General features: G+C 39.6%; 2 protein-coding genes across 7 annotated transcripts in view; both read left to right on the forward strand.

The window, feature by feature from the left end:
- Positions 1-16,925, forward strand: part of LOC308104040 (uncharacterized protein) — a 383,068-nt gene that overhangs the window by 320,960 nt on the left and 45,183 nt on the right. The gene's annotated exons all lie outside the window — the stretch shown is intronic.
- On the forward strand, positions 2,530-10,172 carry LOC308104804 (uncharacterized protein). Of its 2 annotated transcripts, none has more exons than XR_013934859.1 (4): positions 2,530-2,646; positions 2,826-3,176; positions 3,558-3,645; positions 5,116-5,238. XR_013934859.1 is itself a non-coding variant. In XM_080455331.1 (4 exons), exons 1-4 carry the CDS (start codon positions 2,610-2,612, stop codon positions 9,525-9,527), a joined length of 618 nt encoding a protein of 205 aa, XP_080311457.1. In that variant the 5' UTR covers positions 2,530-2,609; the 3' UTR covers positions 9,528-10,172. The 2 variants fall into 2 exon arrangements, 1 of the variants encoding a protein (XP_080311457.1); XM_080455331.1 differs by lacking the exons at positions 3,558-3,645; positions 5,116-5,238 and adding exons at positions 8,251-8,433; positions 9,481-10,172.

Consider the following 16,925-nt stretch of genomic DNA (forward strand, 5'->3'; position numbering starts at 1 on the left):
CAGAAAGTGCAGCGGGTGTCAAAGGGTTATACTGTCGTGCTGGACCTATAGTCTCGGGCTTACAGAGAGAGAGAGATCTGGCTCAATGGTGCAAAGTTATTTGGACACCTGGCAAGGAATGGCAAGCAGCAGGATGATATTCTGTGTTGTTCATATAGGCATGTATAGTCAATACAGTGTAAATGCTTTTAAAGACAGGGACATGTATGCAGTTATGTTGCCGTTCTCATGCATTTTTATCCGCAAATAGTTTGGGTTGGATGCACACATCCCCGGGTAATTAAGCCTTGCAGAGCCCATAGGGCAGGACTAGGAGCCTATCCCCTGTTTCTTTAGCATGAGGCAGCTGGATGTCCAAGTAAATCCCCTGGACTTGACGCTCGTATGTTGCAGGGACTTACCCCCCCATTCCAACCCTTGATGCTGAGTACCAAGCAGGGAGGCATTGGAATGACCTACAGTACCAAAAGACATAAAGGTTCTCGACTCCCTATACAAACTCAAAACTAACCCAAAAGAATTCCTGTCCTTAAAATACAAGTGTACATGGTTTAAATTGAACACCTTGAGAGTAGAATCCTCTGACCCCACCTTTCTCTGTAAAAAATATACCTTATGACCTTTGTATTGTATACTGTATGTATTATGTATTACTGATGAATTGAGACAATTGTCCTTTTAGCATAACCTTTGACTGTACCTGCACTGTTAATAACCATGTTAATAAAGTATTCAATCAATCAATCAAAAAAATTGCATGAGATAGAGGTGTTGGCCATGTGATAAACCAGTGTTTGTGAATGTTGATTTAGTTTTTACCTTTTGGGTCATCTCTACTTTTGAGTTTTGAGTTTTCTTCTTAAACTGACCTAGCCAAGCTTCTGCCAACAGGGGGAGCCCTACGTCGTACCCTCTCATTACAAAGGACTCAGCTGTTAGCAGAAGTCATAGGGACAGATCCTGATGCTGGGCCTGAGACTGCCTCATGCCCATAGGGTCAACAGGGTTAACAATAATGACATGAGCTGTGCTTAAAGGCTGACACATGTTCAACTAGGCTGGATGAACAGTACAACCTGTATGTTCATCCAGCCTGACTGTAGTGACCTGTAACTAACCTGGTTCGAGACGAATCTGCCATTGCAAAAAAATTGCCCTCTGCAGATTAGGTCTGGCCCCTCTCAACAGAGATTTGATTTCTCTCCCTCCGAAGTTGTGAGGGACCAATCAGAGCCCAGTATGCAAATATGGGGCGGGTTTATCACCAGAGGCATTTTTTTTATTTGCGCCTTGGAAATGCAGGTTCCACACAGAGATTCCAGACTAATATCTACGCAGTGATATTAGTCTGGCCATGCCAGGCTAACCTGTAACCAGTTGTTCTAGGGCAACTTAAGATCAACCATTTGATCTTGAGGGGCCTTTTGGTAGATCATGGAGCCATTTGAAAACCCAAATCCATTCATAGAGTCCAACGTCCAATCGTGCTCAGGTTTGCTGGTTTGAATGTGAACCCCAACAAATCATATCAGGGGTACAGTGTGAATTAACCCAGAAATGACCCTGGCAGCTATAAATGTATATAGGTGTGTTACCTGTTTAGTAGGCATTTAAGCTACTACTATTTGTTGGAGAATATTTTGTTTAATCAGCAACACCTGTGCAGCAATGGTGAAGAAAGGGGACTTGGAAAGATACTTAATAAAAGAAAAACACCCTTTTACCTTGACTATTAAATGAAAAACTATAATGAACTGAATCGTTGTATGTATATGTTGTGTACTTTACATGAAACTTGATCAAGTACTGTTATTAGTATTTTAAGTACGTATTTGTCTCATCGGTGATGGTGAAGATATCATCTCAAATCATGTATGAAGAAGTGGGGCTTGGCACATAGTGCAGCATGTGATTGCAGCATGTCTGAGCAGACTGCCGAATATGACCAAGCCGGCCTCTTCGACGTAAGACCAGAGACAAGCTCATGGCTGCCCAACACTGAGCTGACCATGTGACGATACATGAAAGAAGCAGAAGTGAAGAAAGGGAACTTGGAAAGACACTTTCGGGCAAACCCCAAACCAAGTGACTGTCTGGTGAATGTAGATCTCACCACCAGTCTTGAAAAACAGCTGAGTATAGATCTCATTCCCAAAAAGGTCAGAGAAGGACAGCAGAAGTAAATATTTAGACTTTCATGAGTAGAAATGATTGTTGAGACTGTTGGGACACTGAGCAGAAAATTGCGACCTTCTAGAATGAATCATGAAACATCTATATGTGGGGTCTTTTTGGTCAGGCTCTGGAGAAGGTTTCAGTTGGCCCATTTTTCTATGTACAATGTAACATGTGGTATTGAGTTACAGTAGGGAGGGAAGGACAGTTTTGGTTTATTTTATTGCATGTTAAGACACGTACTGACCACAAAATGTGACAAGGCGTCATACAGCTCAAGTGTCACAGAAAAGAACCACAACATCAAAACATTTCATCAGCTAACCAATCACATTTTGTTTATCCTTTAGTAGAAGTCTATCTGCTTAACATATTTGATATTTTGATCAGTGTCAAAGAGCTTTGTCACTGTCAACTTCATACCACCATCAGACATGGCAAAGCTGCATCTGATTTTAGCTGCTCTTCTAGGTAACGTTTAAGTCTTTTTATTGTGTTTTGATATGAATTATTATCATTATAAAGTAAAGCATTATCATTCTTAGGTTGTCCTTTTTTTAGTGTATTATTTTGAATGGGTTGCATCTTCTTTTACTATGTTAAACTTAATGATGCAGTTTATTTAATTTCTTATTGTTTTTATGTTCCAGGTGTCATTTACATCAGTCAGGGTGGGGTCTTTGGATTAGAAGTGGAGTTGACAGTCAGACCAGGAGACAACATCACTCTCTCCTGTGATTGCAGGAAATCACCTGGAGCTGACATAGTGTGGTTCAGAAACTGCTCTCATAAAAACCAGCCTACTCTTGAAATGAATGAACAAAATTCCCCTTCTAATCTAAAGTATAACAAATCCACTGAACCCTATGATCTGCTGATAGAAAATGTTGCTGATTCTGGCCTTGGTCTCTACTTTTGTGGAACCAAGGAGCATTTGTTGGTGGAGGGAAAGGTTACACCATTCTACAAACATGGCAACATCACCACAAGGATTTCATTCAGTAAGTACTGCATTGTGCTACGTTTACTTGTGTCAGGTTTAAAGGGACACTTCGCCGATTTTGATAAAAAATCCTATTTTTATGAAGTCTAGGACCCATAAACATGATCCTGGTGTGTTTTTTGTGTTGTATCTGTGTTTTTAGATTTTTATCCGTGAGACGATCCCCATAGCGTCAAATGACGTTTTCTGTAGGTTCTCACCTTATGTCCGCACTACATGGTGTCTCAGTGAGACCAACCCCACACACACCCCAAGGGGTGTCTCCCAAAGAGTGGGATCAGCCTTCTTTTTTACCTTCCTCAATTGTACAATGGCGTCGGTAAACACTCAGTGGAGAAACACTAACACAACAGATATTTATTTTAACCATAAAACACAGAAGAGCAGCTCCACCGCAGAGGAATTCAACAGGCTGCGTGCTGAAATAATGCTGGACAGTGGACACAGCTTGTATGGATTACTTTAGAGTAAGTAATGATTGCTGTAAATGTTATGCCAACTTGACATAATAATCCAACGTGTAATTGTACTTGATTGCTTTAATGTTAGAGATTAATAAAGTTAGGGTAGTATACGATGTGTAGTTCACTTCTGATAGACGCATGCACGCAGCCCATTCTTGTTTACATTGTCGTTCCAATAGCTAGCCAAATGCAAAGCTAAACCACTTGTGTGACAAGCCTAATTTATGCTTTGTCTCTTGTCAGATTTCAAATATAAAGTGCTTATGCCATGGCCACGGATGTTACAATTTGAATCGGGTGGGTGCACCCAGCTAGCAAGGGGCCGCTACTGCCAGGCTGGTATATACAGAGCGTGGTGTGGATGTCTGGTGCTCAGCTGTCCTCACACCGTACAGGTCCCGCTCATTGAAATGTGTGCCGATGTGTCGTGAGCCTTCTATTGTCACACCAGTGTGACGCTGTCCATGTTTGAGTACATTTGCATTTGAATGCATAGCTCTACTCACTGTAGATCAGACTATATTAGCATGAGGAAAGTGTCCCATCTAGAATTCTCTCTCTCTCTCTCTCTCTCTCTCTCTCTCTCTCTCTACCCTGAACCTAAGCCATAAGCCATTTTTAAGCTTGTATATTATTTTAGTGTTCAAAACTAAATAAGGTGACCTCAGTAATAATTCAATTCCAAGGATTAATTGCACCTCAGTCAAATGTTTTTTCTTCCTTTCTTTTGCCTTTTTGTTTTTATTCGTATGCTGTTGCTATTTTTATTTACTCATTGCATTGTCAATTCTGACACTTAAGTTGTATGTTGTAGTGCTGCTAGAATTTTGTAGGGTTTTAATAACATTTTAATGTAATTGCTTATATTTTCTTTCTCTTTAACCACTTAAACCAGGAACTCTACACTAGGAAATATATACTCCAACAGTAGGAGACAGTATGCACTTCAAAGCAATGCTTGCAACCAACCCCCACATGCAAGTACCCGTATCTTCCGTATTGTTTAAATAAAAGCATTTTAATCCGATCGGTGGCCATTTTCTCATAAACCTCCCAACCGATCGCATAAGGGTCGCATAATAAATGGCCACTGATCGGATTAAAATGCTTTTTTATTAAACAATACGGAAGATACTGATACTTAGACCCACCCGATTCAAATTGTAACATCCGTGGTCATGGGATAAGCACTTTATATTTGAAATCCGAACGTTTATGTAGATGTACGGATTGTACATGTAGAAAGTGGAAACACCAGGTTGAAGTTCCCCCATGACAGTCATGTTTCAGGGCTACGTCGCCGTGTCCCGAAAATAGCAGATCTACAAGCTCACAACGCGTCAGACTCGACACTTTGTGAGCTTGTAGGTCTGCTATTTGCGGCTTGCATGCAATATTAGTATAAATTAGGCTTCACGTCGGATGATAATCTATTTAATCTACAAGTGTAATCTAATGTGTTCTTTTCAACAGGACAGAATGTTGTGTCGCCTGCCTGCGGAAATGGAGTAACGTTCGGCTGATGAAGACCCCTGGGACTCGCCTTATGAGATACAACCATATATATTCTTTTTCTAAATAAAATGATTACATTTACACCCTGCTTGCTCTACTCATTGATCACGGTACATTCTACATTGTATAAGCATTCATAATGACAAAATGTGAACCCCAATTCTATAAGGGTTCTTTTGAACTGTTTCATGATAGGAGATGGTCTTTCATTTGGCAGAATGGTACATAATTACATGACTTAGGCTATATGACAATTTGAACATTAGCATGTCATCTATTCTAAAGTAATGCACGTCATGTTTTCCATGTTTTCATGTTTTCTCTAAGTTTAGTCCAAAGAATATAACTGGAAATGACAGTGAAACATTATGCTCTCAGAAATAAGGAGTCACACACACATGACATGAGTATGAAACGTTTTGTTTTATTATTATATTGTTGATATGCCGCATCTCCATGGATGTCCCGACTCCCAAGTAGAAGCTGGACGTCACGTCACCAGCACCGGACTTTCTACATGGTGGGATGGAATGTTGAAAAAATATGATGCGCGCGCGCACACAGACACACACGTTTAGTGTTACTATGCTAATTTATACATGATATATTTAGTTTGCTAAAAGATACAATCAAATCAATACAGAACAATACAACAGCAGCAAAGACTGATAGTTTCACCTTGCTGGCGCAACAGAGACACGGTGATGATGGGACTGTTTACATCCTGGTAGATATAGCAAACTTGCAATGGGTACTGGTCCAACGGTACTGGTTCAACAAGAGGCAGATTTCACGTGGCCCAAGAAAGAACATGGCTTCGATGTCGTGTTTTGTGATCCAAAGGTAGACAAAAAAGTCGGAACATAACATTCATGAAGTATTCAACATTCAGTGTTGCCAGATCTTGTGAGAGAAATAAGCAACCAGGTCTATGAAAACAAGCCCAAAAGAAAATACATAGGCCAAGAGCACTTTAAACCTAGACATGGGCTATTTGAAAATTGCCGATCTACAAGCTCACAACGCGTAACGATGTGACGCATTGTGAGCTTGTAGATCTGCTATTTTCAAAACAATCTTGAGGGGAAAAAAGTGCGAAATGTGGAATATGTTTTAAACAGTTTAACAACACATTTTTGGTAGGGTCTCCCTGGCAAATATGTTGGCGCGCAGTGCACAGATGAGGGTCCGTGGAAAAGTACATGAACATGTTTGAGAACCACTGGTTTAAACAACAATCAAAACATTTGGAAACAAGTCCAAATATCAACTACATTTTAGAAACCAGCCGCTTATAATAAGCAGACATGGCAACACTGCAGAACACTGGAAAGCATGCTTGTTGTTGTTGTTATAGATCACACCCCCAAGCAGACTCTCCTCCCCTCAAGGAGGGGCAGTGCACCAAAGCATTATGGTCATTGTAGTAATGCAGCAGTCCAGTCAAACCCTAGTCAAACACACAGACTTCATAATTTTTCTGGCCATAGGGTGCAAATTTTTACTTTTGCTACTGTTATCTACTACACATATTATTAACATTGAGTGACTGTAAGTTCTTCCAGGGGTGAAATGCTCCTTTAAGCACAGGTGGGTATTTCAGCTGAGCATTGTTGCTGCCTGTCGCACCTCTGACAGTGCTGCAGTGGTTCTCAACCTGTCGGTCGGGACCCCCAGGTCCAGTACAGTGACAATTTAAGGACTTTTAAGACCTTTTTAATACCTCAAAAAAAGAAAGAAGAAAAAAGATTCATTATTGAATCAAAAGTAGTCAACAAACTAAATTATAACAACTGGTGAAACATTGGCCAAATTGTCAAATAATATAAGAGGCAAAAAATATATAATAGCTGATCCACAAGCTCACAACGCCTTGCATTGCGAGGAGTTGTGAGCTTGTAGATCGGCAATTTTCGCAATATTTATCTGTGGAAGCGAGTCAAACTAAATTGAATGCCTCTCCTACAATTCCAAGTGCATGTCAGGGTGGGGGCCCCCAGTTCAAATATGATTATTGAGGGGGGTTGCTGCATGCCTAAAAAGGTTGAGAACCACTGGCTTAGAGGATCCTTGTGTGTCCCCACACTCTGTCCCATTTGTTATTGTGCTTGTGTGTATGTGGAATGAGTCCCAGAAAGAACCAGTAAAATAATTAATGTATGGTTGCAGACAAGACAACACAGTGTTTATATTTTTTAACTCATACTGTATTCCCAATATGATATTGACATGGGGTAATTATTACAATACTAAACCTGGTACGAGACATTACCATCTATATCCTGAGGCGGTATCCAAAAGAGTAGGGACCTGAAAAGTATTTTTGTCTCCGCCAGGCCCTGTCCACCCTGTCCGTCCATCTGTCCGTGCGTGTGTGTCCGTCCGTCCGTCTGTGAGCAGCTAATCTCCGGCAGCGTTGGGCCGATCGCAGCAAAACTGTGCACGCACACTCCCCAGAGGCCAAGGAAAAACACATCTGTCTTTTATAGCGCCACCAGGAGGCCGACTTATGTAAAAAAAAAAAAAATGATATTACTCCTTCAGATTTTATCCAAATTTCACTCAAATCGGTACACATGATCTCTATAGTCATGTGATCAAGACGGATCTGTATGATTTTTAATATTCCATCCTGATTGACCAAGATTGACATCTAAAGTTTGCAGGAGTGGCCCGTTTTGAACAAAATGTCTCAAATCATGAACGCAACGTCCGATTGCGGTAAAACATTGCACGCACATTCGCACTACTTTGAGGAACAAATGCCACCCTTTTAACATTGCCCTATTATAGCGCCACCAGGAGGCCCATTTTTTGCAAAATGTTTTTATATTACTCCTATACAGATTTTGTCCAAACATCACGCAAATCGGTATCTCTATAGTCACGTGATCAAGACAGATCTTTCCGATTCATCATATTCCATCAGCATTGCTGGCCCACAATAACCTACCTGACCTGGCAGAGACCTGTGCTCCGAGGAGTGGGACCCCCGTGACAACATTATTAACCATGTTAATAGAACCAGTGGACTAGACTGTGGTAGAAATACAAGTACTGTACCATGTGTCATTATCCATCCCTTATGAACAGATCATTCTTTTAATGACCTTGGTGACCGTGTCTGCAACTGTGACTGCTGTGACAGCAGTGTGAGCAGCAACAGCAGCAACAGCAGTAACAGTGACTGTGGTATGAGCTGGCTCCTGTTGGTTCTCTCCAGAGCGATGAATCTTCTCCTGCTGCCCTGTGCCTACTATATTGGAACCATCTGTGGTAGGTCAACATCAGTGGTGGAAAGTAACATCAATAACAATTATATTTACTCAAGTACTGTACTTAAGATACATTTTGAGGTTATTTATTTTTATTTTTTGGGTTATTTTACTTTACTTAAAGGGATACTTCACTTTAGGGCCGGGGAAACATTTAAAAAATATATTAAAAATAAATGAAAAAAGTAATGGAAAATTCATGGCCCCCTCACGCATTAGAGTGTCCTACTAATGTGTGAGGGGGCCTTTATTTTGCCATAACTTCTTTCATTTTTTTTTTATATATATTTTTAATGTTTATTTTATGTGAAAGTGAAGTATCCCTTTAATTCTTCAACACCGTACCCGACTACAAATATTTGAAAACTTAAGTTACTATTAACTTTGTAGATTCTTATTATTAATACAACACCCCAATTATAACAGCAGTTCCAGAAGCTCTGCTATTTTCCAAATCATTTCGCCAAACTTAAATATCTTCAAAAATGTGGGTATGTTACTTAAAGGAGGAGTTCACCCAAAAAATTACTTATTTTCTATCAATTGCACACCCTATGAAGCCTTGAATCCATGGATATTTTTTTGTTTTTGTCGCATTCCTAAGCTAATAATTTACCTACCGGCTAATGTATCCGGCAGGAGACACAAAGTAGATTATTTGTGTCTCCTACCGGAAATACACACGGTCATCAAATTATTGTCTTAGGAATGCCACAAAAACAAAAATAAATCCATGAAATCAAGGCTTCATGGGGTGTGTAATTGATAGAAAATAAGTATTTTTTGGGGTGAACTCCTCCTTTAAGTAACAAATCTGAGTACCTCTTCCACGAGAGAGCTTCTAATGAGGCTTAATTTGGCTTTCAATTGAGAAGAGAATTATGGAACGCATGACACAATCTCTCTCTGTCTCAAACAGTTGATAAAATGAGTATTGTGATTAATATGGTTAAAACAAACATGCTTGTATGATATAATATATATATAATAGGATTTATATGTCAGTCTAATATATTTAGTTTTCTCATTTGCCTTATGTTGTAACCAGGGTACAACCGTAGCAAGAGAGAAGAACTTCAGAAGAGAACCAACTGAACCAGGAACAAATGATTTGAAACATCACAACTGTGATGAAACTGACTTTTGAGTATGGTTACAAATTATTCCTGCTGTATAACTGGTAATCTAAGTTAATGGATACAGAATAGAATATTTTAGGAGTCATGGATGGGTGTTGTTGGGTTATTTCTTCTTTCCTGTCTTTTTGAATTTATTCTCCTTATTTAAAATAAGGAGAATAGGACCCCCTCGAAAACGAGATGCTGCATCTCAAGGGGCTTATCCTCTAGTTAAAAATAATAATAATAATTGAAAAATGACCTTTTATTTTTGTATTTGCATGCAACAGCTTTGCCCATAATACTATTATTAAGAGTAGATTTTGAACAGAGTAGCCTCTCCTAACAGTGAAATTATTAAGCCACAGCTACAATATATACGTAAGTCTTATTTGTTCCTCACTGAAGTCACCCTGATGAAAACTGTGTGCTGCAACGTGTAGGTGCATTTTTGACTTTCTTGTTAGCTAATACAAAAAAGGCTTTTTAATTGGTTGCTTTATGTTTTCTGCGACAGTAGGCTAAGCGTTGTTGTTTTGTGTCTTCTGTGCAAACAAATCTCTGTGTCTTTTTTTAACTCTGCCCCTCTGTCATCATTACAAGCTCTGTTTAGCCATTATAGCGTATTTCTATCTTCAGTAGTGGACAGTAACGAAGTACATTTACTTGAGTACTGTACTTAAATTGTTTGAATATTTGTACTTTACTTGAATATTTAGATTTTTGGATACTTATTACACTTTCACTCCACTACAATTCAAAGACAAATATTGTACTTTTGACTCCACTACATTTCTAGGAAGGGAAAAGTACATTATGAATTAACTACTTACAGTCCTAATTCAAATATTGTGAAAATAGCAAATGTACAATGTGTCGCATATAGCGACACCGTGTGTGCTTGTAGAGCTGCTATTTTCACTACATTTTTATAGATATTTGAATTGTTTTGGAAAATGTCAAAATGTCAATACAGCAATGCATTAATATTAAAAAGAAATTGTAGGCCTACCATAGGCTACTATTGTTTTTTTTTAAGCATGCACCTTTGACTTTTTTTTTTTTTTTTTTTTCCTTTCACTGTTTTGTTTATTTCAAGATTCAGAGAAATAGACAAGAATATGCAGAGTCAATATCAAAAGTAAAAATATATAAAAATAAATAAATTGTACAATCTTACTCCAAGGAGGAGACTATTATTCCCTGAATCAAATTTTCAAAACAAACAAACAAAGACAACACACGGACAAATGTGCAGATAGAAAGAGAATAATAAATAAAACATTATACCACATAATACACATCACAATAAAACAAAACAACAAAACATGGCTTGATCACCCCACAACGCAAAACATATAATGAACATAACAATACACCCACGCATAGCTCCCCAATAAAAGACATAATAGAAAAACCCAACTGCGTCAGAGATCATGTCTCAATATACTCAAATTCATGCCTATACTCAGTCTGGAACAGCATGGAACTGCAAGTTGTTTACCAGTGCAAGGAAGGGACCCCAGGTTTTTCCAAACTGTGATACCGAGCCTCTCAAAGTGGTTCTAATCCTCTCTTATTTAATAAAGTGGAGTACATCTCTAATCCAGTGAAGATGGGATGGGGGAGCAGAGGACGTCCACTTCATCAGAATTAAACGCCTAGCTAAGAGAGTGGTAAAGGCCACCAAGTGAGCTTTGTATTTCGGTAGTGATAGAGTAGGGGGAGAAATTCCAAAAATGTCCGTCATTACAGTTGGTTCAATTGGGATCCCGATACTCTCTGAGATAGTGTCAAAGATCTCAGTCCAATATCTACACAAGGAAGGACATGACCAGAACATATGTATGTAAGTGGCAGGGGCCGAGCGACACCTGTCACAGAGGGGATCCACGTCACCATATATTTTGGATAATCTCACTTTTGTAAAATGTACACGATGGATAATTTTACATTGGATTAACCCGTGCCTTGCGCAAATAGAAGAAGTATGAACAAGACGCAGAATATCATCCCAAACATCCTCAGAAATTTCCTCTCCCAAATCTTCCTCCCATTTATTCTTAATATTTTGTATTGAAGTAGGGCGCAAAGAGAAGATACAACTGTACATAGTAGATATCATGCCCTTAGTGTTCAACAATGGAGTTAAAAAAGAATCAGCTTGCGTGGCCTCTGGAAGGTTTGGAAATGCAGGGTTAAGGCTGCGCACAAAACTGCGAATCTGCAAATAACGAAAAAAGTGTTGATTTGGGAGAGAATATTTTTCAGACAACTGCTGAAAAGAGGCAAATACATTGTCAATATATAGATCCCTGAGATTTGCAATACCAAGTGACGACCATAAAGAAAAGGCACCATCATTCAAAGAAGGATGGAATAGGGGGTTGGCTGCTATTGGGGCCAAGAAGGACTGAGCCTGTAAACCAAAGTGACGCCTGAATTCATTCAAAAATTTTAGTGTGGATTTGACAATAATATTCTTGGAATAGGGGGAAAGAGAAAAACGAATTGGGGTATGTACAAGAGCAGTTAATGAGGCAGGTCTAGCTGAGGAGGATTCCATACTAATCCACATAGGGCGTGAAGGCGATTTCTCTAATATTAACCAGTGCTGTAGAATTCTAAGATTGGCCGCCCAGTAATAAAACCTAAAGTTAGGTAAAGCCATGCCACCCTGAGGCCTAGGTCTTTGTAATAAGGTTTTACTGATCCTAGGAAATTTTTTATTCCAAATAAATTGTGAGACTAATCGATCAATTTTATCAAAAAAATAAAGAATACTTTTTAGTAGTACAAATCTGTCTAAGCAACTTTCACTTGTAGTTGAGTAATTTTTGACCAGGAGTACTCAAGTACTGGAGATGATTACTTTTTCCACCATTGGTTATCTTATTGTCTGTGGTAGTATTAGTCTTTATAGAACTCAAACTTGACATACAAAAATACATGTTCAAAATGTAGCCAACACAATCAAATTCAATCTGTCTAATTTCAGGCACATATGACCAGTAATTTCACAACCTGGTCACAGACAAGTCTGACAACTTTGAAACCTAAAGAGTCACTTTACAAACATACAATAAAAACACTTGTCCGAAAGTTTGAAAATTGTTGAAAAATGCAAGTACTTTTATCTTTGGTAGTGTAAGTATATTTTTATGTTAACTAGGAGGGAATTCAGAAAAATCGTGCACTTGGTGACAACTTTTTGATTTTTGGCATGGTGTTAGGTGGTATAAGGTTTTCAAAAACCATCGCAAGCAAGTTGGGATCGCCCCCTAGTGTTCTGCTTGCAGTATATGGTCAGTATAATGGTTGAAAATCCAAATAATTGATAGAAACGATTTTTCAATGGATTCTGTTACTATTGGGCATGATAAAAAGCACACTAAAAATCTAGGAAAATCTGAGTTGTGGAATTATCTTCAAGATGGCATCCGCGATGGCTGCTGGGAGCTTAAAATGGCTATAAACTGGGAGGGAATATGTAAAAAATCATACAAATTGTGCACTTGGTGACAAGCTTTTGAGTTTTGGCATGGTGTTAGGCATGAGCATAAGGTTTTCAAAAACCATCGCAAGCAAGTTGGGATCGCCCCCTAGTGGTCTGCTTGCATTGCAATGATTCCAATGTTGGATTGTTCAGTTATGGTTGAAACCCCCAATATTTGATAGAAAGGTTTTTTCAATGGATTCTGTTACTAATGGGCATGCTGAAAAGCACACTAGGGGGCCAGCCCAACTTGTTTGCGAGGGTTTTTGAAAACCTTATTCCCATACCTAGTAACACCATGCTAAAAATCAAAAGCTTGTCACCATGTGCACAATTTGTAGGATTTTTTACATATTCCCTCTCAGATTATATCCATTTTAAGCTCCCGGCAGCCATCGCGGATGCCATCTTAAAAATAATGCATTTCCACAGCTCAGATTTTCCTAGATTTTAGTATGCTTTTTAGCATGCCCAATAGTAACAGAATCCATTGAAAAATCTATTATTTGGATTTTCAACCATAACTGACCTATCTAATATTTGAATCATTGCAAGCAGACCACTAGGGGGCGATCCCAACTTGCTTGCGATGGTTTTTGAAAACCTTATTCCCATACCTAACACCATGCCAAAAATCAAAAGGTTGTCACCAAGTGCACAATCTTGATGATTTTGCCCGAATTCCCAGCTTCAATAGTGTACTTTTACTCATTTTGAATATGGCACTTTTACTTGTAACAGAGTACTGTATGCTGAGAAGCTTACTTCACCACTGGATGTAACTGAAGTTTTACTATGATGCATTTATGTTTTGAAGAGCAAACCCCATCATCTCTACTGTTATCTCATACATATTGGCCCTCATTTATCAAAGTGGTGTAGACCAAATAATTGGCGTACGGCGAGATCACCAAAATCTTTGGCATTTATCAATCTATCGTGACTTTGACTTCAGTGTACGGCCTGCTCAGATCTCACGTCAGGTCTGAGGTGAACTGTACTTGGCCTTCATCCGTTAATGTGTATGCATTCATTCATCAATCACTCCATAAACGTTCAGATTATGACTGCCTTGCCAGGCTATCTCTCATTAACATGGCATCACGGCAGCATGTGACTCACGGGGGCTTTATTTTAGTGTAACTAGAACGCGCACTGCAAACTGCTCATAATGGGTTAAATGTATATACTGTGGTGGATTTCAAACATGAGCACATGATATTTTATATAATATACCATTCATTTGAAATTTTGAATTGATTACATTTCGAAGAATCTTTATGTGGGACAGAGACGGAGTGGAGACAAGGGGCTGAGACAACATTCACTGGAGAAACGCCACCAAACTGGTTTGGCGGGCTCAGCTGTTGTTCCTACATTGATAATCAGTCAACACTTGTCATGGCCCAGGTGTCGACGCCCTCTGTCTTGAGGTTGGCCTTAAAGCAAGTATTTTGTTTTCATTGGCTAATCAGAATAACCTTTTGTTACTCCGTGGGAGCCAGCCGGCAGCAGACAGAAATGTGTAGTGGGTTGTTCTGTATAAGTCTTAAACCTTAAACTTTGTAAAGTAACTGAAGGAAAACTATTTAGAATACGAAGAGTCTTTTTAGATTTACTGTTAAAATGACAAACTCTTAACTCTGACCTGTGTTGTAACCTCTTGTAACTAACTTCTGTTTACAGTGACGGATATGTATAATGTTTGGGTATATTCTGAAGCTAATAATATGTTGAACAATGATTATCAACCAAGACTTGGTTGATAATCACTGTGTTAGACAGGCTGTTTGCTGGGGGGCTCGGCCACAGAAACCCCAGCACCCATGTCTGAGCGTGGGATTGGCCGACAGGGATTAGGGGTGGTCTTAACTATCTGATCCCTCCCTTGTGGGCAGGTTGTAATAATAATGCTGTTTAAATAATGCTGTCTTTCATGTGAATGTGTTGCGCTGCTAATCAGACTAAATGCAGGTAGCCAAGTCGGAATGAATAAACATATTCTGACAAGAACACATGGCTCTATCTTGTGCACCATCTTACCCCTTTTTGACTACTTGTGTGTGTGTGTGTGTGTGTGTGTGTGTGTGTGTGTGTGTGTGTGTGTGTGTGTGTGTGTGTGTGTGTGTGTGTGTGTGTGTGCGTGTGTGCGTGCGTGCGTGTGTGTGTGTGTGTTACTGTACAGTAGGTTTGAAGTGCTCATGTGGGTATCAGGATGGGTGGGCACCAAAACCATCTGGGCACTTATGGATAACTGGGCACCTTGGACGAGTGGGCACATAGGGGAGGAGGTAACTGGGCACCTGGACAAGTGGGCACCGGGATAACTGGGCCTATGCATTGGACCTAAATATGCATTGGACGAGTGGGGCCCACTCACTCAGTGGGCACCTCACTTCTTTTGGGGTTGTTTTCCTACACCTGGTTGCTTATTTCTCTCCCAAAAATCTGGCAACACTGCTACAAATCACTGTGACCAGGCACACATGCAGGAGCGCCCGCCCACTCCTATCTCTTTGCTGTGCCAGCAGCATGACGTCATAGTATCAGTTAAACCAAGCCGCCTTTATGGGGTGTTGTGTAGTTTGAAAAGTTATTCTTTAATTTGCTTGCTATCCTTAAGGCCAGAGCGTATAGCAAATCTCCTTTATACAGCTCTGTTAGGCACACTCTGCATGAACACAATTAAAACCATGAGGATCCTGAGAGCTCCATTGTGCTTTGTGTCTTGTTGGCAGCAACTTGACTCATCATGGCTTCATTAAGTAAGTGACATTTGTCTACTTGCCGCAGGAAGAGTTAGGCTAATAACCCAATATTCATCACTTGACTTTAGTTTTCCCCCTTCATATTGTTTTTCACATTATATCCTATACCAGTGGTTCTCAACCTGTGGTACGGTACGCGAGGACCCCTCTGGTGGTACGCAGAGCAACCTCCCCAAAAAAGAAAGAAGTGGGAACTGAGACATTAAATAATATAAAAACTTATAATAGGCTACTATCGAAATACTTTTATAACGAATTATTTATAACTTTACCAAGATATCATGGAAATGAGATTTAAAAACACGTTTTGCTTTCCTGTATATTAATATACAATTACGTTGTCAGCGCCGTGTTTATGTTGGCTTTGTGTCGGTGATGCGGCCGTGGTGCTAACCGGCAGACTCGCCCCTAAACACGCTTGCCCCCAATTTTTTTGCCGGACCAGCGGTGCTTGTATTCTTATTTGTTTTACTGAGGATAAGGTTAGAAATAAGTTTAATGTTAGGCATAGTTTTACTGAGATTAAGTTTAGGAATATGGTTAGCCATGGTTCACATGACGCTTGTATACAAGCGTCATGGTGCAGAGTCCCCCTGGTCTAAAGTTGTGTTCGATTTTTTCACATTGCCATCTCTCACATAAACATAAACGTTCAGATTTCAAATATAAAGTGCTTACCACCGAGCCACGGATGTTACAAGGCGATGCGGACCGCAATGAGTACCCGTATCTCCCGTATTGTTCAATAAAAAGCATTTTAATCCCATCGCCGGCCATTTTCTCCAAATTGTCTCCGATACTTTCAACCATGCGACACTAATGGTTGGGAGGTGTATTGCACTCTGATACATTACAAAAAAAAAAAAAAAAAAAAAAAATGGCCGGCGATGGGATTAAAATGCTTTTTATTGAACAATACGGGAGATACGGGTACTCATCGCGGTCCGCATCGCCTTGTGACATCCGTGGCTCGGTGGTAAGCACTTTATATTTGAAATCTTAACGTTTATGTTTATGTGAGAGATGGCAATGTGAAAAAATCGAACACAACTTTAGACCAGGGGGACTCGGCACCATGACTGTCATGGTATGACAGTCATGTTTCAGGGCT

Source organism: Gymnoscopelus braueri, assembly GCF_963280865.1.
Source record: "Gymnoscopelus braueri genome assembly, chromosome: 17".
Classification (NCBI taxonomy): Eukaryota; Metazoa; Chordata; class Actinopteri; order Myctophiformes; family Myctophidae; genus Gymnoscopelus; species Gymnoscopelus braueri.

Bases quoted from the DNA above. Each gene is read 5' to 3' on its own strand.
- LOC308104804 (XM_080455331.1), top strand. From the start codon at position 2,610: ATGGCAAAGCTGCATCTGATTTTAGCTGCTCTTCTAG. The intron at 2,647-2,825 runs GTAACGTTTAAG...TTTATGTTCCAG, and splicing joins GATTTTAGCTGCTCTTCTAG to GTGTCATTTACATCAGTCAG. The intron at 8,434-9,480 runs GTAGGTCAACAT...TGTTGTAACCAG, and splicing joins CTATATTGGAACCATCTGTG to GGTACAACCGTAGCAAGAGA.